The sequence below is a fragment of the Sprattus sprattus genome (genome assembly GCF_963457725.1).
Source record: "Sprattus sprattus genome assembly, chromosome: 4".
Lineage (NCBI taxonomy): Eukaryota > Metazoa > Chordata > Actinopteri > Clupeiformes > Clupeidae > Sprattus > Sprattus sprattus.
This window is the reverse complement of record NC_137923.1, coordinates 20339557-20363653: the sequence shown is the minus strand read 5'-3', so window position 1 is coordinate 20363653 and position 24097 is coordinate 20339557. Positions and strand designations below refer to the sequence as shown.

At 42.3% G+C, this 24097-nt stretch overlaps 1 protein-coding gene across 1 annotated transcript in view; it reads right to left on the bottom strand.

Annotated features, from left to right (window-relative positions):
• Nucleotides 1-2908: 2908 nt before the first annotated feature.
• The window catches only part of atp6v1h (ATPase H+ transporting V1 subunit H), a 33818-nt gene continuing 12629 nt past the window's right edge, over nt 2909-24097 (bottom strand). The window contains exons 10-14 of the mRNA XM_080837856.1: nt 16281-16459; nt 15286-15411; nt 14544-14645; nt 7604-7717; nt 2909-3433 (exon numbers count right to left, since the gene is read on the bottom strand). Of these exons, the coding sequence (XP_080693982.1) occupies nt 3367-3433; nt 7604-7717; nt 14544-14645; nt 15286-15411; nt 16281-16459 (588 nt within the window). The 3' untranslated portion in view covers nt 2909-3366. The remainder of the gene's footprint in view (nt 3434-7603; nt 7718-14543; nt 14646-15285; nt 15412-16280; nt 16460-24097) is intronic.

Genomic DNA, 24097 nt, shown 5'->3' with positions numbered 1-24097 from the left:
CATAAAGGTTATACACTTACACCTACTCGTTTAGAAGGTTGCCAAGTCAACGTTCAATCCAAGTCCTGTGCTAACAAAGAGCAACCTGGTCAATAGCGGAAGTCAATAAAGGGCCACCTAATGACCGCCCCAGGCTGCCCAAGTAACACCCCGATGTGCCATGACTTACAAAGGGAGTGCTGTTTTATTTTATTTTATACCACTGCAAGTCTGTAAACCACGAAAATCATACCTAAAGAAAATGGCCAGCAGTTGAAATTCATTTTATTGTCATGGCATTACATAAAGCTGAAATTCAAAAGATATTTATGCCACAGGAGTCCACAGCACATATTTGTATTGGTCTTTTCATTGCATGAGAGTATTTTATCGGCAAGTTCATGGAGAAAACCATTCTGGACCAAGAGAGCCAGCTGTGTCTGGATGACATAAGGATGTCTGAACCATTTCAAATATCAAGGATCCAGGCTGCCAGGCGACGTTGCTGGATTATTGACTTTGTCTTTTGTGCAATGGAGTAAATCTCTCTGCTCCTTCAATGATTAGGCCACCGATGAGATGCGAGGACATTAATTACATCTGTGGAGATGAATCAGGGAACCCCAGTGGAGAAGAACAGAACCAAATGAATCATCCCATAGGCTGGGTGGTGTTTTCAACCAAAACACTCCAGGCTTGAACAGAAGATGAACAGATGGAAGCCTCCAAGTGTCTTCATAAATGAATTACTTAAAACTACTTCATGTAAACAGACATGGTAATATTGAATTGGTAGAAGCAAACAACATTTTTTAAATCAAACCTCTGAAATACACAAAAGTTTCTGATACATTGTATGATGTCACAATGTCAGCAAATATGGAGAATTAAGTAGACAGCTAGAAAAATCAGAATAACAACACAATAACTCTCTGACAAACATAATTTGAAACTGCCTATTAATGAATGCCTTTTTAAACTGATAGTGCCAATCCCATCCACCTGCTTGATTAGTAAATCATGACGAGCAAAGCCTTTGAGCCTTAGGTCGCTGAGGAAAAGATCGATGGGGTGTATGAAAGGGTGAGAGGGAAAACCAGCATGAGCAAGAGATGAAGAAAACCAATTACTCAGGTGCCGTTGCACCCATTGTCACCAGTGATACTCCACTCAGCAGGCTGGACTACAGTCACCTCCTGGATCCATTCACAATTAATTTACATCACCCTCAAACATAACACATCTCCAGGGGGCATGTAGTAGGACGGCTCCCTGTTAGGATTTTTGGAGACCTCACTCTGAGTGAGAGGGATGAAAGAAGGAAACAATGAGCCATTGACGGTTGTGGGGAGACAGTTGGTTGAATTGTTTCCCAATGGCTTCAACTTTCTCTGTAAAAAAAGAAAGCAAAGGTATCAGCAGTGAGGTTGGTAGCTGGGGGAGGAGGAGCAGGTTAGAGCAGAGTTTTGAAGGTGGAGAATAGTTTTAGAGCATCAGTTGAACCTTTGATCTTGTCATTGAAAAAAGTCTTCTTAGCAGCAGTGATGCTGGATGAGAAGGCCAGCAGGGTCTTGTAGCTTGCAAGATCGTCCGGTGCTGCAGATTTGTGCAACTCTTTCTCTTAGCTGCTCTGAGATTGGAGAGCTGCGGTCGGAGGGTATCACTCAGCCATGAATGAGACTGGGTAGATCGAGCAGGTCTGTTGGTAGGTGGACACAAGCTGTCCAGGCATGAGCTCAGAGTGGAGCAGAGAGATTCTGTGGCATCATTGATACCTAGTGAGGAGATAGTGGTTAAAGGTGGAAAAGCAGAAGAAACAAGAGAGGAGAAGTTGGTGGAAGAGAGGCTGCAGAGATTGCACCGGAACTAGACCATCGGAGGGGGGACAGAGGGTTGCTCAATGAGCCGAACATCGAAGCGAATGAAGAAGTGATCTGAGGGATGCAGAGGGGTTACCATTAGTTTGTCCGTGGGGCAGTTCCAAGCAAGGATGAGGTCGAGCTCTTTCCCTGCTTTGTGAGTTGGAGGAGTGAGGACCTGTTGGAGGTTGAAAGAGTAAACCAGGGTCCGAAATTCAGTTGAGTTGGGATTGTTGGTGGATGTTCATGTTGCCAAGGATGAGCATCGGACACTCATGCTCAGGGATGGATGAGAGCAGGGTGTCCAGCTCATGAACGAAGTCACCCAGTTGTCCTGGTGGACGGTAGATGACCACCACATAAGCTGTTACTGGAGCAGTTACCATAATTGCATGATATTCAAAGGAGGCATACCTGTTTGACTTGCACAGGTAGACTTGCAGGTCTTTACCCAAATAGGGCTGAGCATGAGGGCTGAGACTTCCGCTGACGCTTCAGCTACAGCTCTATCGGAATAGCATACTCACTGATTGCACCCGGCTGAAGGCACACCCAGATTATGTTTAGACAAAGGTGCCCTGATTGCTGTGGGAGTTGCTTGGTCCTTAAATGGAACCAGCTTGACACAGAGACAGTGGGAAGATGCAGATTCAGAATAACCTAAAATACAATCTAAGAAACAAAGCAGTACAGATATATATATATACACACAGTCTACTAGCCCTGTAGCTCCTCTCTAAGTACCAAGAAGCCAAAGGCATTTTACAAGAACTATGGGCAGAATACAAGTGTATTGTGTATGTGTGCAGGTGGATGGCTTTTCAAGACGCTCCAGAATACCATTCCCCCCATGCTTACAAAATATCAGTGAAAAGCACAAAATGTATTCTTCACTATGGCATTTTCAGCACGTTTCTTCACACCCCATGTACTAGACACTTCTGAATATGGCCATACATCTAATTAAATAGCCTCATTCTTAAGTCATTTCACAACAACAACAACCAAAAGAAAATGGAGAAAACATGAGGAACTTTTCCTTAGTAGTCTTTATTGGAATGCATGTCATATTATTTTAATACTCCAAGACATAAATAAATTGCATCATTAACTTTTCCAGATTAAACACATATCAGGGTGGTGGTACATAGACACATACCCACCAAACCCCCTCCCCCCCTCACACACACACACACATACAAACACACACACACAACTCCATTACAATGTTCACTTTCGCTAGATCAACAAAACAAAAACAAAAACTCACAATGTTCAAATTGTGAGGGGAAGGGAGCAAAAAGCACAGTAACACAGCATTACACTTCACAGCTCCTGGACGCTCGTTGGGGGTCGGGGGTGAGTGACTCACTGTAATGAAAGGTTTTAGATCCATGAGGGCTGACGTTCATACACAGTAGACAAGCAATCACAAACATGTCGACGCACGCTCACTCACACACACTTATATAGAGATGTGTACACATAGTTGCAACATGTTGCTAGAGATGGAATGAGTGTGAGAAGCTCAGCTTCTGGCTGCGACAGCGGCTGGGGCTTGCTCCGTGGACTGCAACTGTTTGCCGAGGTACTCCCTGAGAAGAGAGGAGAAATATGGCACAGTTCAGAACCCTAGAAAATAAACACTAAACAGGTAAGTAAGGGGAGGAAGAAAGAAAAAAAGAGTATCATTCATTCTGGAGGTGAGAAAATGGGTGCCTCACCAATGCTAGCATTTCAACTCGTTTGAGAACAAAGAAAGCATGAGCCACAGTTGCTTTGTGACGGCAAAGTTCCATTCCTACATCCTCGATGCTCAACAGAACAACTTGACATAGCCGATTTGCCTTGGTGAATGATTTGTTCTTACTTGACTGATGATCTTAAATCAATGTAATCAATACACACATTTACAATCTGCGCCTCTTCAACAATCTGTTGGAAAAGATCCACAGACTCTTTGCAAAGGGGCAATTACCGCAGGGAAAAAAGCATTAAGAGCAGTTACTGCAATTCAAACCGATTTCCACAAAGGCATAATTGATTCATACTGGCTCATAATTAGGCAGGCTTCAGCAAGCGTATGTGGCCTGCCATCCGTCTGAGCGCTTCACCATTCTGCTTCTCAACCCCACCCCCATTCTGCCTTCCCGCCCCTTAAACCATTCGCACTCCGCCATCTGTTTGAGCCAGTAGTCCTTAGCAACACAGAATGGCGAGGAGCAGCCACTCCGCAGAGATAAAGGTTATGACTGACAGGACCAAACACAGTGGTGTTTTTAAAATAGCACATCAGGTTAGGTGTCCACACCCACCCCACAACCCCGAAGCTATGCTTTCTTCTTTACAGCAACGCATTTCATTAGTGAAAGCCTGTCAGCCAGACACATTCACAACCCCCCTTTCTAGCAAAGAGGTCATAGCATTAAAATAGAGAAAAAGAAGCCAACGTATCTGAGGAACACCTGGCTTTTAGCTGCCTTCACTCAAAGAGATTTAAGGACAGTTTTGGCCTTTTGGTAAACTCTGACAGTGGACGATTTTTTTTTTGCGAATAATGTACTTGATTGGAAATCCCTACATATTCATCACTTAATTTATTCATCTCCATCATTCCTGTGAAGGGAACTAAAATACGCACATCTGACCTAGCATTTCCTTCATCCCAGCAGTATGCAGTCGTGTCTTCCTAAGGATAGTGAATGCTTCACGCAGTACACTCATTAGCGCTCTCTTCTCCTCTCCCATACAAATCTCCAGCACTCCCGAGCCAGCTTGCCACAAGAGCACTGTTGACATTACAGCACAGAAGCTCCACTGGGCTGTAAACACCTCCAATGAGCTCAATGACACCAGTATTATATGAGTCTTCAATAAAGCTGTTCTCAAATAATCACAGCAGCTCCAAATGCCCACAACAGAAAGCCCAGCTGGTTGTTCCAGGGCAGCAAGCTCCAGTGGGAAGAGAGCATGGCTTCAGCCTTGAGCACTCAAATCAAAACAAACTTGCAAACATCCTTGAGTTTGTTGCCAGGGCAACCAGTTAGTGTCAGTGTTCTAGGTGTGTTCATCATGTATTGGTGTGGCTGTGTTGCTATGGTTCTAAAGCAGTATTCAGGGAAGAAAACCCTGCCTAAATATTCTCCGACATCACCATCTGGAAGAACTGGCAGAAACACACATGACATTATCAAACCACCCATGGAGAAACTGCATTAACCCAATGTTCGAGTGCTTGCCAGGTACATACTAATATACCCAAACAATGCAAGAATGTCGAGATGACTGAAAAGTCCCACAGGGTCACACAACCGGGGTGCAGCCTGTGTCAATACTTTTTGAACAATAAACTCAACCGCACTCTACCAAGACATTATTTGGCAGCGCCTGCACAGGGTCATGGCTCAGGTTCTTAAGCACTCACACAGCCATGCGCTCTGTAAAAGGCTTCTAAAAAAAAAGAAAGAAAGAAAGAAAGAAAAAAGAAAGAGAGAGAGAGAGAGAGAGAGAGAGAATTACAATGGTCTTACTCCTTTAGTGCCATCAAAAGCACTTCAGAAGCTCAGTTCTCAGATGAGACACATTCCCTCCACCATGAGCCCAAGGTAAAACAGGCACCAAATTTGCTATTCTGACGACACGATCCATAAAGTCTGGAGTGACTGTTGCTTGAAATCTGTTGATGGTCTCGCTTTTCGCTTTTCATTCCCTCTCAAATCAGTGATTGCGTTCTGCCACATAGCCACTCAACCTGGGACAGTTACGGGCTCCTGCTGACATTTCAGGCATAGAATGGGAGACTTTATGATATCTCAATGACAAAATTCAAATGCAACCTGTTTAAAAAAAATATATAACTACATATACACAAGCTAGAGCAGAGATGGCAGCAAATACAAATCTAATGTATTTAATGGACTAATATCTAGTCAAGCCCACAAAGGCAGATACACACAATGCATAAGAGGTCTGTCCCTGAGACCTCCATCCCTGTTGCAGTTCAGGCAGCATACTTTCTTTTATCCCTGTCTGAAACGCTGTATTAGAGGGAGAGCACATATTAAACCAGCTCTTTCTTTTAGTAAACCATAGACAGTACAGACTCTCCTTTCCTTTCCTTTCCTTTCCTTTCCTTTCCTTTCCCCTCTCCTCCTCTCCTCTCCTCTCCCATAGCCTCTTCTGCTGTCTTACCTTAGATCAATACACCTGAACAAAGGCTTTGGAAATGTCTCGCTGAACTCTAATTTTCCAGACAAATCGCTTTAGGTTAAAGCTACCACATGGTGAACTGAAAAAACAAGTAATTTGAATCAACAGTCTGGTTCCACAGTAGCTGGACAAAACACCATCGGTGGCAGTGTTCCAGACATTAGTCCAAAACATACAGAACTGGCTGAATAATCTGACGAGAACTGTTAAACACACGGAGATCGATTCACTGCTCAGGGTCTAGAGGGGAGCAAGAGGATCTGAGGCTGCTTCCAAGAAAGGAGGCAGAGAGAATATGGAAATACTAGACAATAGAAGACTCCAGACATGAATTATACCTTAAAAGATCAAAGCCAGCACAGACATAGTGTCAAAGTGTAGACCAGAACGCATCTCTTCAGCCTTTTTAAGAGCCACTGAGCAAGCAATCTGTTTTCTATAGGTTCCTGGGTGTTTGCACCACACTGCATGCACAGTAGGCCTGTGTATGGACTGGCTATATAGATGCTAAAATACCTGTTGCCCTGTAAGTGCGTCACACTAAACCAATCTACAATGCATCATTGAGGATTTTCTGGAGTTGAATGCTTTCCAAAGGCGAAACTATTTGTAGTTTTCAATGAGTGCTTTTTCATTATCATAGCCTGGCTTTACCAAACCCACAGTAACTGCACTCACCGTGCTCTGGATCTGCTCAATTAGATTAAAATGTGAGGAGTAACCAATGAGTAAGGATCCAAATTATACTGCATGATAAGATTTACCTTTTATAGACTAGGAAATGTAAAATTGCAGGGCTGTTTCCACTGCTGGTTTCAAAGACTAAACAATCACAGAACAGTGGGGAGATTGCATAGAGTTAGAAGCATCCGATAAAGTGAGTTACCATGTTCCAGAGACGTGAACAGAAGCAGGATGGTAACACAACAGTGGCACATCTACATGCGCAAATGTGCTGTGCTTACCAAAGTCAAGGGACTGCACAGTGCGATATTTTGCTGCATTTCAATCCTAGAGTAAATTAAGTACAGTGCTAGGAAAAAAAAGCAACCGTACATAATAAAACCTGCCTCTGACTTCCTGCCATCATCACGTTGACTATTTTCAAACTATCAGTTCAAATTCTGAACTCTAAAACAGTTGTTCTGCAATATTTGCTAGAAATGTCTGATTTCTAACAAAGCCAGGGTAGGTAGTTGAATCCAAACCCATACACGCAAAGTAATGAAATGGCTGTTCGGATTGTGTATTTACATGGCTATAAGTAATTAATACTTTTTTACAAAATGTGTAAAATGCCGTTTCAATCTGATTGCATTTTCCTTAGGATTGCCGATGCCATTTCATTCCAACTGGGCTGTCAATCAGATTATAAATGGAATATTCATCTCCATTCAAGCGTATGGCCCTACAGGTTTGATTCGACTAAATCAGGTGTGATCCACTTCACAACTCAACTCTGGCAGACAGCAGACCTTGAGAATCCAGATTCACTTCTCTTGGCCAAGTGAGCCTCAGACTAATCTTCATAAAGTGCCAAGAGGAAACATTCTTACCAGTTGTGCACCATGAGCTTCTGCACCGCAAGCAGGGCGTTGTATCTGACAAGCTGGTCCTCATGATGCATATGGTTCATCACCAGCTGCTTCCCGCCCAGCTGCTCAATCACTCTGAGGGGGCGAGGAGAGGCAGAGAGAGAGAGAGAGAGAGAGAAAGAGAGAGAGAGTTAAAGTTTGGAGTGAACCTGCCCTTATCTCGGAGTCAAGACGACCATGTCCCTGTGTGCTCCTTTGAAATGAAGAGAGGGGTAATTGAGAACCTGCAAGCATGACATGGCTAGAGATGATAAGCTATGAGATGAAAAGAGACTTTTAAGGGGCCATCTGGAGCTGAAGTGCCGAAGTGACTTTGCAGCCAGCATGAAGTCTTTATTAATGTCTCTGCCACAGAAGTCAGACACAAGTAAAGAGTTGAAAAGCTAAGGATGCCCTGTCACTCTTAAAACATCCTGTCTGACACTTGACACCTGAATACGTAAAATGCACATGGAAAAAACACATTAACATTATTATATTTAGGATATTCTACAAAATAACATAGCCACACACACATATGCTAGTTTATCATTAACTACTTATAAAATATTAGAAGAATATTAAATAATTTAGCCACTTTAAGAAAAGGTATGGTCAACCGACAAAATATTGTTATGTAACACATGACACTTCCACTGGATGGGAACAGGCACAATGGGTCAAAACTTATTTAATCACCTGATATACATGTAATGTAGTTTGGTCTCTTGTGCAGATGCACCCGGCAATAACAGTAGTGATCCATCCATCACAAATCAAAAAGTAACCTTATTTTTCGTGGATATGACAAAAAAAACTTTCTTCTGGTTCTTTTCAGAGGTGAACAGTGAACTAGTCATTCTCTGCCAATGGTAGGCTACTTGATAGAAGCATGATTATACCTTTTTCAGATTTCACACAAGGGCAAAAACGAGGGAAGACTTACATAGGCTTTCTATGCTTTAAGACATCTGAGGAGTTCAAGGAACATGTTATTAAAAAAGAACAGACAACTTAAGTCAACAGTGGTTCAGGAGGTAGAGGAGATGTTATGTAATCAGAAGGTTGCTAGTTCGATTGCTCTGGAGTGGCTTGATGACGGGGTGAGGGGGCCTGTCAGTAATTCACACGACTAGCTCCCCGGCTGAGAGCAGTTGGCCCCATGACCACGGAGGCGTTGAATGTGCTGAAGAACCGGGCAATCTTTGCGGGGGGGAGTGGGGGTGACTGGTCCTCCCCCTCTATTGAAACAGATTCAGGATTAAGGGCCGGCACAAGACAGAAGCCTCGGTAGCAGCGGCATATTAAAACTACCAGCTTCATGTAATAACAACTGAAATTGGTTTCCCCGTCATTGTGTCCCCCCACAGTTTCTCTTTTATTTCCCACATGAAGTTGCTAGGTAACGGGGACGCTTCCCACATGAAGGTGTTGCTAGGTTACGGGGACGCTGGCGAGTCTAACGGCGCTCTGTCTAGCCCAGTTTTTGTCAGATTTTACGGTTATCTTAATTTATTCTAAATTATTCTAAAAGTTCTTCTGTTGTACATAATAGCGTAGTTAAGTTAAATCGCTGTATATAGCCATTGATTTTTATGTACTTTTTGATCAATTTAACAATGTTATAAGGGTCTTCGTTAGTTCAGCTACCAAAACAACATTCCGGAGACTTGTTTTTATTTATTGAGGCGAGGACGCTGACATTTTTGAAAGACTCTTAACCAAGGCTTTGAACCGGTTCACGGAACGAAAACGAAAACCAGAAACGTTTGATGTTTTGCTAGGAACAGAAACGAAACCAGAAACTTTAAAACAAATTATGTTCCGGATCAGAATCGTTTACCTAAAATAATGGTAACCGGTTAATAACGTTATTTTTTCGTTCTTTCACAAGATTCCCAAATGCAATATGATTGGTGATTCACTTAGATAGAGAACCTTGCTGCACACCGCCAGCTAGTAGCCTTATCGGATCAAATCTATGCACAAGCTGTAGCCACCAGTCTCTCGAACTCAATCTTAATCAAGTGATTGGATACTGAGGCAGACCGACGCAGTGCTTCAGTGCTCAGTTTAGTTGGCTAATGCGAAAAGTACATCGGTTTCAATGCTTATTATGCTAGTTGTTTCAATTGGTAAGACTAAATATAATTACATTAACCAACTCAAATAAACTAGTTTACACCAACTTGATAATTCCAGTTTTTGATACAATTACAACGACATTTTCAAGACGGAACTTTCAAGAAAAACTCGATATCGTGAGAATCCGGTAAGTTTAATGAAACTGCTTTGCAGGTGGGACAATGCGATGTTTAGTGGACAAACTTGTTAAAGCTCACATAGGCTACTTTCGCTGGACTTAATAAAACTTTGTAGACTAATCTCTGAAAATCGCCTTTTATTTTTAAGTTGTGACAGTAATAGCCAAGCGATCATATAACTGAGAGTTTACTACTCTTAATGTATTGTTAATACGGGTGTATTGATTTTAAATGCTCCGGAAATATTAATACAGTCTGTTGTACTCGACTATGTTAAGGTGATGCAATGCTCACTTATACTGCCTTTCTGTATAAATATATGGTTCGAGAGCCATGGCGTCATAGTGATGTTATTAAGAGGTGGATTCACTCAGTTTAACATCGTGTAGGACATCGCTGAAGGCCTAGACGTGAAATGCACGGACCGCCACTGATTCTGTTGCAGTATAGGCAGAATCCTTTTTTCATTTCCCTCTGGGCCCTGATAAGGTTTTGGGCATGTGTTAATGAGTTAAATATTCACAATGGTAGCTTTGTAGATACCATTGTAGTTTTGTAATATTTGTATTGTCTCTGTTGACAAAAATGCACTGATTAGGCCCTGACGAGGTTTGGCCAAATGCTGTTTTGTTTTTGTTTGCCCAACAACATAGCATACATTTTCCTTGTCTTAACTCATGTATAATACTAACAAAATGTCAGAATTACAGTTCTGCCGCTTACATAATGTAGCCTATAGTGCTTTTTTAAGGTTTAATGACAGGATAGAGACATATAAGATCATTTTAAAGTCCTAATGATCAGCCTACTTATTTGTATGTACCGCTGCTGACATGGAACGCTATTAACCGGTTCAGGAACTTTATTTTTTTGTTCTAACCGGTTCAGGAACGTCAATTTTAGGGTTGAAACGAAAACCGGAAACGTTAAAATACTGTTTCTGTTCGGAACGAACCAATTGGGAAAAAATTCTGGTTCAAAGCCCTGCTCTTAACATTGTCCGTCCCACCTGGAAAAGGACTCCAAGGGAAAGGGCAACCATCATACTCATCATACCCATCATACTCGACTGGACGCCAGACAACTTTCCTCCATCTCACCTCAGTGTAGCTAGCGAGGCTAGGCAGCACCCCTAATCGGTCACCATGGTGTTCAACTATACCAGCTCACAACTCTGCCGACTTCAGCCCGCAAGCACTCCTGGACTAAACAACCCCATCCTCAAGGAACTTGGACTCCTTCGCCGCCCTCGCTACATCCACAGAGGCTCCGGTAGAAAATTCATCTTCCATCAGCCAAGCTGCTCGGAGACGAACATCCCATCTCTCTGGTCACCTGTCGCACGTCTGACGCGCCATCACAGCGCCGTAGCCTCAGCCAACAACAACAACAACACAGGTATCGTGAGATCTCTGCACTCCTATGTGGGAAACACCCCGAGATCTTCGCACTCGCTGCTGAATGAATTTCGTGGAGTGGATTCTAGTCACTGTGCCAACACTACCACTCACGGATCTAGAAAAAATCTCCGCCTTCTCAGAAAACATGCACCCTCCCCCCAAAAACAGAAGGCTCTCAAATTTGCCTCCCTTAACATCCAGTCCCTCACAAACAAATCACTAATATTGAATGAATTTGTATCTGACCATGACATTGACATTTTATGTCTTAGTGAAACCTGGCATCACAGTGGTGACTACCTCTCCTTAAATGAAGCGGCTCCTGCAGGCTATAAATACATCGAAAAAGCACGCAGCTCTGGTCGTGGTGGGGGGCTGGCAGTGTTTTATCGGGACACTCTTGGCCTTGTTGAACTGCAGGTCCCTGTTTCCCCATCTTTTGAATGCTTAGCTGCCAGAAGCCTCACCCCTCAACCTCTGATAATTGTTTCTATTTATAGACCACCCAGAGCTAACCCTACTTTTATATCAGACTTCTCAAATCTCCTCACAACCCTGTGCCCCACCTTTTCCAGGATGGTGGTACTTGGTGATTTCAATATCCATATAGATGCCCCTAAGTGCCCGCTGGCCGTTGACTTCCTCAACCTTCTTGATTGCCTCCCGCTCACTCAGCATGTACAAGGACCTACCCATAAACACGGCCACACCCTTGATCTTGCCATCACTGCTGATGTCTCAGTTTCCAACACCCATGTCATGGAGCTAGGCATATCTGACCACAGTGTGGTACTACTGGACACTTTTGCTACACCACCTGCCACCAGCAGCAAGCGCTCCATCACCTTCCGTAAGATCAAGGACATTGACCATGCCCTGCTATCAAATGCTCTCTCTTCTGCCCTGACTGAGCCTGATCCTGCACTCTCACTTGAAGAGAATGTACACTGCTACAACCACACTCTTCAAGATGGCCTAGACAGGTTTGCCCCTGAAAGAACGCGGCTGGTGTCCTTCCAGCGTTCAGCCCCCTGGTTCACTGACCATCACAGAGCCCTTAAGTCGGAGGGTCGAAGAATTGAGCGCAGATTTAGGCGAACTGGCTTAACTGTCCACAAGCTGTACTTCAGAGAACATCAGAAAATGTATTCCTCTGCTCTTAGAGCTACCAGGGCATCATACTACTCCACTCTCATTGACTCTGGCCATAGTAACCCAAGGCACCTGTTCTCCACTATAAATCAGATGCTCAAACCTTGCAGCTCCTCCACCAACACTCCCTCCTCTGATGACTGCAACCGCTTCATGGACTTTTTCAAAACAAAGGTTGATAACATCAGGCGCAACATCACCCCGGACCAATCTGATCCTCCCTTGGATCTTGCCCCCTGTGATGGCCCGGCCCTTGATCATTTTGCTGAGGTCACCCAAGCTGAGCTGTCCAGCATTGTTTTAAAAATTAACTCCTCCACCAGCTCTTTGGATCCCATCCCTACATCTCTATTGAAAGCTTGCCTCACAGCCATTGTCCCCACTGCAACCCACATAATAAACAGATCCCTATCTACTGGTGAAGTTGCCCCCTCCCTCAAACTGGCAGCCATCAAACCTGTGCTTAAAAGGCACAATCTGGACCCTGAGGACCTCTCAAACTACCGTCCCATCTCAAACCTCCCCTTCCTAGCAAAGGTCCTGGAAAAGGTTGTCTCCCTCCAGCTGCATAACCATCTCCACTCCCATCAGCTTTATGAATCCTTCCAGTCTGGTTTCAGACCTTCCCATAGCACCGACACTGCTCTCGTGAGGGTGGTAAATTACCTCCTAATGTCATCAGACTCTGGCTCACCTAGCCTACTAGTCCTGCTGGATCTAAGCGCCGCTTTTGATACAGTGGACCATAATATCCTGTTTCGGCGCCTCCAGGAGGTGGGAATTACAGGCACTGCCCTGGACTCCTTTTATTCCTATCTCACAGGACGGCAGGAATATGTTGCCCTTGGAAATATCACCTCCAGCATTAGGTGCGTTACCTCCGGTGTCCCCCAGGGGTCAGTCCTTGGGCCCCTGCTTTTCTTAATTTACATGCTACCCCTGGGAAACCTACTTCGAGGTCATAACATCCCATTTCACTCCTATGCAGATGACACACAAATCTACATCCGAACTTCACCCGACAAACAACAGGCACTATCACAGACTACCAAATGCCTGGATGACATCCAGCACTGGATGAGCAACAACTCACTTCAGCTAAATGGTGGCAAGTCTGAAGCCATTCTTATTGGCACGCCCCACCAAATTAAAAAGGCTGGTATCAACCAAATCACCATAAATGGCCACCCCACCCCTCTCTCCTCACTCGTCACATACCTTGGTGTCAAGCTGGACTCTTCATTGTCCTTTGATGCACCCATCAAATCCATCTGCCAAACTTCATTCTACCACCTAAGAAACATCTCAAGGCTGAGACCCTCTCTTCCCAAACATGCTGCAGAAAAGCTGGTGCACGCATTCATCAGCTCCCGTCTGGACTACTGCAACTCTCTGCTGGCTGGTCTTCCAGCAAAAACCATCCAGAGGCTGCAGTATGTTCAAAACAGTGCTGCCCGGGTTCTCACCAAGACAAGGAGATCCGAACACATCACCCCAGTCCTCCACTCCCTCCACTGGCTTCCAATCCACCAGAGAATAAACTTCAAAGTCCTACTTCTTGTTCACAAGGCCATAAACACCACCGGTCCGGCCTATCTCCAGGATCTCCTCACCCCTCATCTCACACCAAGGACTCTTAGGTCTGGACAAGCAAACCTTCTGGCAGTTCCCCGGACAAATATGTCCAGAATGGGAGATCGTGCCTTCTCCTCGCTGGGGCCACGACTCTGGAACAAGCTCCCGGAGAACATTAGGGCTTTGGACTCCATCAATTCTTTTAAATCCCACCTCAAAACCCATCTTTTTATATATGCCTTCTCCTAAAGTCCTGGTTTCTGTTTTTCTTTTATTTCTTTTCTGTGTTGTTTTGAATGCACTGTTTTAAATTGCTATTGTGACCCTGTTAAGCACCTTGAGACATCTTTGTATGTGAAAGTGTGCTATACAAATAAAATGCATTATTATTATTATTATTATGAATGGTGGAAATGCAAACAGTCAAGATTAGTAATCTTAGATAACTGAACGACATTTAAGCATCGAGGAGAATTCAAACCGTGCACAGGTTCAGATATACTCAGGAATCGGGGTTGAGAGGACCCTTACCGTTTCCCTCGTGGGTAGTGTCTCACATACTCTCCTACATCATGAGCGGCCACAGCAATCACCTGAGGGTCATCAGACACCTCCAGCAGCCTGGTAAGAATCCTGAGAGAGAAATTTCAAGAATCAGAGCATAAGACGTCGCTGATGAATACTACTGAGGACAACATTGGAAAATTAAAGACACTTTTTATCTTTGGTTTGAAAGCCCTGGATGGTACTGTTATTTGGTTGGGACAATAGGGACCAGAAGATGATAAGGGAGGCGAGGCGAGCTCTGCTGAGAGGGTTTACAGACGGGCCATCACCTCGCATAAGTGCTTGCAAGGTGTTGTTAGAGTATAATTTAGGGACTGCTGATCACACTTCAGCTCCATTAGGACAAATAAGCCCTTTAAAAGGTGTGCAAGGGAAAGAGAACAGACAGCTGTACCACTGGTGGCCTACAGGCAGGTCAGCTGTACCACGGGTTGTTTACAGGCTGCTCTGCTGCTGACATTATCCTTCTGAGAGAACATTCCATCCACCAATTCTACTTTTCATGGACGTATAAATGGACTTACAATTATCCACGTAACCAGTAAAGGAACACAGGAAGAACTTTGAAGAATAATCATAGGAAAACATTTTGTACTTTTTGCCCCACTCAGCAGAGAAAACACATTAGTCCTAAGTCAATTTATATGACAGAAATGGCCATTTCTTTCTTTACAAGGACCCAAACCTGGGGTCTTCACAGCCTTACTTGAGGAGCTCATAGTTCTTCTCATTCAGACGCACAGCGTTTTCTCGCCAGAACTTCTCCGATTTGTGCACTGGGCTCCACTCCAAGCGTCCAGACTTGAGTTCAGAGCTGTACTCATCGAAAGAGCTGTGGCAGAGGGGAAAGAGGTGGAGGGAAGGAGAGGGCTTTGTAATCAGTCTGGAAAAGAATGCTGCATGTTAAGAGTACATCACAGCTGCAGGTGGAGCTGCTCTGTCTACAGATGAATACAGTGCAAATGTCACTCGTTGATTTGAATTAACTCGCACTTGGTATCTCTCAAATACACAGCACATACCTTACATCTTAAAATAAACTCTGACTGATCTACCCCCAAAACACTTCACATTTCGTTTATATTTTCACTGAGATGTGTCATAAATACTGATTTTAACAGTGCACGGATACTTTTGTCTGATTTTCTATGGTGTCCATTCGCTTACAGTATGACTTTGAGGTTGCAGACTTTTCTTGGGTCTAATGTTGTTGGTCACATGTTTATGTCCGTTGTTAGAAAATGCTAATTTGGATACTGAATTGCTGGTGCAGTGATTTTCTTGTTATAGGCATATGGCAGGGGTGACACCATTGTACTTAACTTACACTTAATAAAAGAAAACGACAGCTGTAGGTACTTCTTTGTGTTATAATTAATTGTACTGTCGCCAGATGCTTCAAAGATCTATCAAATATTATTTTATTTATTTAGAAATATAATATTGTATTTTATTAAACTTTTTTTAATTAACATTTTATTTATTATTTTTGTTTTATTTTCATTTTGTTAAATTACTGCCGTCTCTTGGTGTATATTTTGTAACACCGCTTACACACGCGTCAATGTTTGTGTACAGGACCCTTAGAGATAACCCTATTTGCCTGAAATCTGCTGCATAAATTAACCTTGCTACCCAACACAAATCCCTGATCTAGCCAAAGGATGCGAGTGGAATTCCTGATGCCTGCTTTGTGAGCACCTTAGGTCCTGCACACTCTCTCCGAGTCTATCCAGCAGGAACTTGATGTCCTCGGTGATGTCCTCGTCGTCATACTTCTGCTGTTCCAGGTTCTCCAGCTGCTTGAGCACCTTGCACTGGATCATGGCAAGTGCATACTCCTGACGAGTCTCCTTCTCCGCAGACTTCTCCAGGAGATTCTGCAGACACAACGGACAATTATGAAGCCCCCAGAAGTATGAGCAGGTTGTGTGAATTTTACTGGTTTTCTTTCACTGCTTAGTAAATATGCTGTGGTTATGCAAACAAGCTCTGATATAAATGGCACTGTTGCCATTTTCCCAAACCTTTGGAAGAATAACTGAACTTGCTGTTTGACCAAGTTGTCAACATAAAGCCCTTGTGATACAAAGCATGACACAGGATTTGATGCTGGTTGAAATATAACAGAACACAATCAGTTCTGACATTATTTTCCATTTACTGCAATCACAGACAAGCTCTTCAAAAATGTGTAAATTTCACAGCACTCAATAGCTATTCTGATATAAATATCTCCTAATGGCTGTGAATAACAACTCTACATGTCTACACATGTGCCCACCTGACAACAGGGCCATGCCAACAAGAATCTAACTGAAGTGCTGTTACTAGAGACCTGACAACAACTCTGCGTCCAAACTACAAATGCAGAGTCCCACCACGCACATACTCAGTTGGAGGTGGCAGCAGGACTTTATGTTAGTGAGCAACATGATACATGGATGGTAAAGGTTAACGACTCAAATCTGGCAGACTGAATTTGTAGGGGTAAAGACAGTGGGCATAATTATTAAATTTAATTTAAATACAAGTATATATATTTGGAAGGTGAGTATTTTTTAAATGTAATATTTATGGGGGAAATATTAATTTATTGTTATATTATTAATAATTGGAGCTGGAATTTTTACGTTTTAAATTGACATAAACAGCCACGATAAAACTTACAGGAACTGTGGTGTGTTTCTCGCTGTGTGTTTTTATTCGATTCATGTAATTCAACATTATTTTTTATGACTGTTGCCATGGATTTCCTTCCAGGTCAATTTACTTCCACTTCCAAAGTGTACTAGACACACAGACCAACATAGCCCTTTTTCTTTCAAAGCTCTTTGTAAACACGCAAGAAAGGAAAAATGATCTATGGAAAAGCTACATTTTAAAACATTCTTCTTCACTTTACACTGAACACTGAATACTCTCAACTGCACATACCGTTATATATATATATATATATATATATATATATATATATAAGACGTGTGGATTCATGTACAACACTCTCACACCTCCTGCATCTCAAAATAGCAGCAGCATACCTGTGAAATCATGGCTATTGTGAAAACCTCAGCTGCCAGGTGTGTTTCCATTAGGAAAAGCACTACAGGAGGTGCATGGACGAGCACAGAGAAGAAGAAAGGCACGGAAACCAAACCTGACGTTATTCAATTACAGCCGAATATATTCTTTACTGAAAGAAGCAGTCTGATGCAATCTTTTAAAATGCTGGTTCACTTAAGCTTGGCACTTATATCTACACATGTGAAGTGTATGTTTGGCATAAAATAGTAAAACTAGGAGATGCACCAAGAACACTTCAATATAATGGGCACTTGCCCTCCCATCTTCCGATATTAGGATAATAGGTAATAAAAAAGCCATACCACACAAGTTCACACATTCTCTTTAGTCCACTATGTTTCCACAATCTCTGCATGCACAGAGAGTGAGCAGTCGCTGGTCACTACTGTGCTGTTTGAGCTTGGCCTCAAAACAAGCAAATTAAATGATCCACTCCTGTGCTTGTGTTATAGACAACCTGAAAGGAAAGAGTGAACATTTCTTTTTCCTAAAATATGTTTGAGTCCCCTCAATGCTTTTGCTGTATCTGGCTGTATTAGCAATGTATTTGCATTCCCTCGCAATACATACACCACTGCCAGTGAATGCACATGTGTAGAAAAGGGGCAGGACACCTTTCCATGAGGGAACATGAAACAATTTGAATGAAATGTAAGATAAAATTATTTCTCTGCATGTCACTTTAAGGGCTCTGTAATTTGTCTTTGCTGATGTCCACTGAGGGTAAATGGTAAAACAGGTTTTTTTAAAAGCTTCCAGGGCCATTCATCAAAGCGCCCAAAGACAGCACAGACCTAGTTACGTACCTAGTTAAGTAATGTCTAGTTATAGACACTGGGGACGAGACAGCATAAAAGATATAATGGCGCCTCAATTATTCAATACTTCATTACTCCCTGATGGCTTTTAATTAGCTGAACTGCTCCATTAGTTCACACTGAGGGCTCTACAGAAATTGACCAATTATGATGGCTACTTCAGATCCTGTGATGCTGGAGCAAATGTGAAGGGCAAGAAGGATTTTCATCAGAGCAGGGATTATGTTCAAAGAAGGAGCCAATATTGGGCATCACAAGCTAAAGGCTGATAGAGCACAAAGCTGTTCCTTTGAATTATGCCCCCAATTTGTTTTTGAGGGGTGATCTACCATGCTGGCATACTAAATCTTCCACCGTCGCTTCAGACTTCACAGTCTGTTTGAAAGCAGCAGCAGCAGCAGCAGCAGCAGCACTGTAACCTCATCACAGTAGAGACTCAAAAGAGGACACTAAAATGAAAGAAGAATGAAAACAGACAAATTGCCCAACTTGAAATGTACATCCACTTCAGGATTAAAACATATTTTGCAAAGGTTTACTGTATGATGAATTAAGATATTGTAAGTCATGCATTAACTTTATTACATTGATACATTTGGGTATTGTAGATTTCAAGAATTTAGTTTAGTTTTGATCTCAGTTCGAACTGCAAATGTGGTGTAGCAGGACCAAATTCATACAGGCTATTTATAGAAAGGCATAACTTAAATGTTGAAATAATGAAATACAGAACGATTACAATATGTGAAGAACACTAATGGATACACTGAAACACTGAGAAACTGCAAGGACAGAGTAGGTAGCCATGTAATTACCATCTACAAAGAACATTAAATCAGATTAGCTGAAGCTGGAGTATGAAATTTCCAATAAACTCTTGGTGCCGTGATGTCTTTTAGTTTTTTTTATTTGTGTTTCCGTTGTGTGCCTTATCCTGTCCTGTCGATGTAGAGCAATTCATTTACAAAGACATTTTCATGATAATATGGCAGATACAAATTTCCCACCTGTATAAATGTGTAGGTAGAATTGGGACTCCACAGATGAATTTGTTCATTGTGTGACTTAAAATTAACTTTCACTGTGAAATGCAACCCTTGCGGAAGAAAAAGAAAAGAAAAAAGCCCTGACACAAACACACACACACACACTTACCCTTTAGTTGGATAACATATTGTGTGTCTTACTATATATCATTTTTTTTATTATTTTGATTATAAAGGCAGGTATATTAAATGTTGCATAAGAATGCCAACCTCCACTGTTCAGACCTCCAAAGAGCCTCGCTATATTTGATGAAACTAATTTATGGTGCCATCCATGTGAGGATGGTACCTTATGTCCATACAGCTGAAAGGCAGCCCACTTACAGTTAATAACTCTGTTGCAACTGTAAGCCATGAGGGGGGTACACTGTTGATTGAAAAAATGATTCAAGGTTCGTAATTCAACACAACCCATTCTTAATTTACCACACTGATGATGCACATGGAAATGAGAAACATAGTCACAACTGGAAACTAATCCTAAATCCATATAAACCACACTTTCCTATAAGCAATCCTGGTCAAAGGCCAGAGGGAATGTGTACCGAATGATTACACCGAGTGTGAAACAAAGACCAAATTCGTTCTCTGTAACGTTAAAAGCCACTTCAGGTTGGATAATATGAATGCACCGCCAAGCTCTAATTCAATACCGCGCAGGAAGAATTCATTATCCAACAACCATGCCAGCAACACTGTCAAAACAGAGCATGGCTTTTTAGGAGCAAATTAAATATTAAATACAGCAGGCGCCCGCAGTAGTGTGCTAGTACGGGCAACATGGAGACTAATAGATGGCTGCGCGAGTCCCTCATGAGGTGAGTTTATTTTTCCACGCAGAGAGGAAGACACAGCTGCATCCAAATCACAGAAGCAGATGTCTGAAGGAGGCTACATCACAGTGTGGATGTGTGGGACAAGTGGTAGTGCTGGCCTCTCTTTCTACAGGGTCTGTCCATATCCATTTCCCTCCTCTCGAAAGGCGTGTGGAGACTGCTAGACTCTTCAAAAATGTTAGATTGCTAGAGAAATGGTGGTGTTCAGGTTTACAGGTTTAAGAAAAAAAAATTATGTCTGGGGAGAGAAAGGGGTGTGAAGACGGGGGGCACATTTCTGCGGGGATATGATCCTGTAATCTCTCCTATAGCCCCAGGGGGCGTGAAGGTCACATCCTAGATGTAACAGTCAGTTCCTTCCATTATCAGTTAATTTGCACTACAATCCCTTCTCCCACCAGTCTCACCACTTCAAGAAATTGCGTAAGAAGGTGACACATGAGTGACAGGGCTTCAGACTGTGAACAGAATGGTCACATTTGTCCTGCCGGAGCACAAGGTCACTCCAGTGTGACAACCAAAATGTGCAGACTTCTTTCTTCTTGCCCCTCTACTAAAGGCAATGGTCAGGGTTTTTCCTGCATAGAGAAAATGTAGGCGCGCGCCTAAGCCGTTTTCCCGAACGCCTATGAAAAATCCAGAGGCAAAAAAAAGTCTGCGATTAAAAAAAAACTGTCATCCAATTCAGCTTAATGGTGTTATAAGCGCTCACGTTGAATTCAAGCAGCAGCAGCAGATCCCGCCTCCTACCCCCTCAGCCAATCATTGAACAGAGGCTTCTCCAAATTCGCCAGACATTAGTCACTTTAATTAGATTTTTTTGGTATAAAGCAGCTAGCAAGCAGTTGCCTACATTATCTTAAAAAAACAATACTTTGATAGTAGGCTTTAAGTTTTATTTAAGCAGTGTGTTCGTGAACCTATATATCCTATGTGTGATGGTAAGACTAATATTAATGCCATATGTACAATAACTGATTTATGAGAGCTATCCAAAGACTGGTGGCTGCCGATTTAGCAGTCAACCTACCTTACTCTGTACGTTTAGATGCTTACTAGTAGCTGTAAGCCATTAGATGCCTGGGAAATATTTAGTATCTATAAATAACAGCTCACCTTTATCTTTTTAACCAGATTTGTAAACAGGTCGCGATCAACAGGCTCAATAGGTAGCCTACAATAGGCTACCTTGGTTCAAAATCGAATTACGGTAGAGTCATGCTACCATTGTGCTAAATAATTAGGCAGCTAACATTAATAAGTGGTGTTTACATAAAGTCACTTATTGTATATGGCATAAATATTATCCTAAAACACCTTCACTAGTTGTTTTAAGCAGACTTGTGAGCAATTCATCACGTATGCAATGCACGTCAGCGAATATGTTCTGAATAGTATGTTTTAAGTAGGCTACAGCCGAACTCTCGTTCTGTTTTGATCAATAGTAATCGAGTTGATAAGTCTGATCTATTCTGTGAGGTGCGCGAATGGACAGAGCCAATCACTTAATTACTCAACCTGCGGTGCATCCTGACTTCATCAGTCGGCGATTTCAATATTCATGGCTTTCAATTTATTAAAATATCTGCTATGTTGAGAACTTACACAGGTGTAGGCTATTACTTGATTTGTCTACGCGTTTAAACGAGTACCAGTAGAACGGCGGGGCCTCGGGAAGGCAGACAACAGCATTGGTTTTGAAAGCTCAACTCGTTTGTGTTGCATCTCGAATATAATAATATTATTATTGATAAACCGGTGCGGTTGAAAACTGTCGTTCCACTGCGAGGGCCAGCCCGACGTACACGAATACACCTGTACAAATGCACATTCAATTTCCACTCAAAATACTGTCAAAAGTTTGAGTATTGATTTCCAACGCAGCCTCCATTGGTGAAAATAATGGTATGTAGGTTTGTATAATAAACATGAATAGTAATAATAGATAAACTTGACTTTCATAATTCGTATGTTCCATTTCTGACCACTGGTTAGTTCTAGATTCTATTGATATAGATTTCAGTAGTTTGCATATACGAGGTAAACCTTGATCTTGAATCTTTGAACCATACATGATAGCACCATGGGGCTTGGACTATTGTCAATATATTAGCCTATCTATTTTAATTTAAAGTGGAAGCAAAATGATAACCTCAAGCATAGCCTCCATCATTTATGAAATGTAAAAAAACCAAAACATTGATTTCTGCTGATAGGAAACACAGACTGTGCGCGCATAGCGCGCACATTTTTTTTTTGGGAGCACCGAAGAGCCATTTTGACCCAGGAAAAACCCTGATGGTATGCTTGACGTATTGGACGTTGTGCATGTGAACTACGACATCAATATAGCGACATGACATGTGATACTTTCACTAGAGGCGCGTTTGACTCACTGCACTCTTCTCCTACTATTTAAACCTCTGGAGGTAATGTGCCAAAGTGCAGCGCTTTTTTGAAACGTTTATGACATTCTAGGTGTACATAGACTCAATGTTTATTCTGCAATGTTTGGATGACGGAACACCTCTTTATATCATTCACACTAGGATAATTTATCGTATTGGTAACATAAGCACTAGAATTAACAAGCCTAATTTGACTAACAAGAATGCAAAATAGCATTGCATTGTCTAAACTAGAAGAGCCGCCGGTGAAATTCCTGCCCTGATTAACACTCATGCTTTCCTATTCCTTCTTTTCCTCATCACCTGTTCTCATTCTTATATCTGACATAAAGGCTAAAATATTGTCGGGTTGTACAACCAACAGCACCACAGGGCCTTCCTGTCAAAACTTTCAATTTAACAGTTACAAGAAATTATAAAACACTGGTAGGTTAAACTAAGTTGCCTGGCAAACGACGCTATACCGTAAACTCAGCTTCACTATACGAAAATGGGCGTGATTCAGGTACTGCAGCTGGTCTCAATCCAGCTGTCAAATCACTTAATTCCCAAGTGCATCCATGCCACCTTACGATATAGAAGAATGACGTTTTAACAACTAATTCCTAGGCGGAAACAAACATTGTGCAAATATCATCATAGGGAAACAATGTAGATGGAAAGACGTGGACAATAGGCTACTTTGTCATTGGAACACATAGGTATTGGTGGAGTTAAGCATTGTACTGTAGCCCACCATCAGGGGCGGTAGAACTGCGGTTTCTTCCCTTCATGGAGACAACATGCTGTCCCCCCCAAAAACAAACATTGGGCATGATGATGACAATGATTACTCAACCACACAAACGTGGTTGACCAGACGAAATGACTACGTACTGCACAGTAGTGGTAATGACGTCCCTTCCATGTTTCATAAGCTGCTCTCATCTGGAGGTGTGAAGAATACCACTTTCCTGCAATTCTCTCCCCCTTTCGTCCCCAACCACAGCTTATAGGTGAAGCGTACCATTTTTATGTTAAGTAGGGTCGCCAACTGCCAAAAAGTACATTCAAAAGCCCCCTCAACAAAAACAGCTTAAGGGCCTGCAGCAGTGAACTCACACAGTGCATAATGTGTTCCATATGAGCACTCTCCATCAACATTGCTAAAGGTGATGTTTTTGTGACCCACATAGACACATTACAGATTATAATGGAAAATGGAAAACTGTTGGTAAGCTTAGCCTCAAGTCTTGAGAATGTTGGGAGTATTTATTAAGATGGACAAGACAACAAAATTGCAAATAGGAAACAGAATAGGATATTTTAACATCTGTGAAAATGATT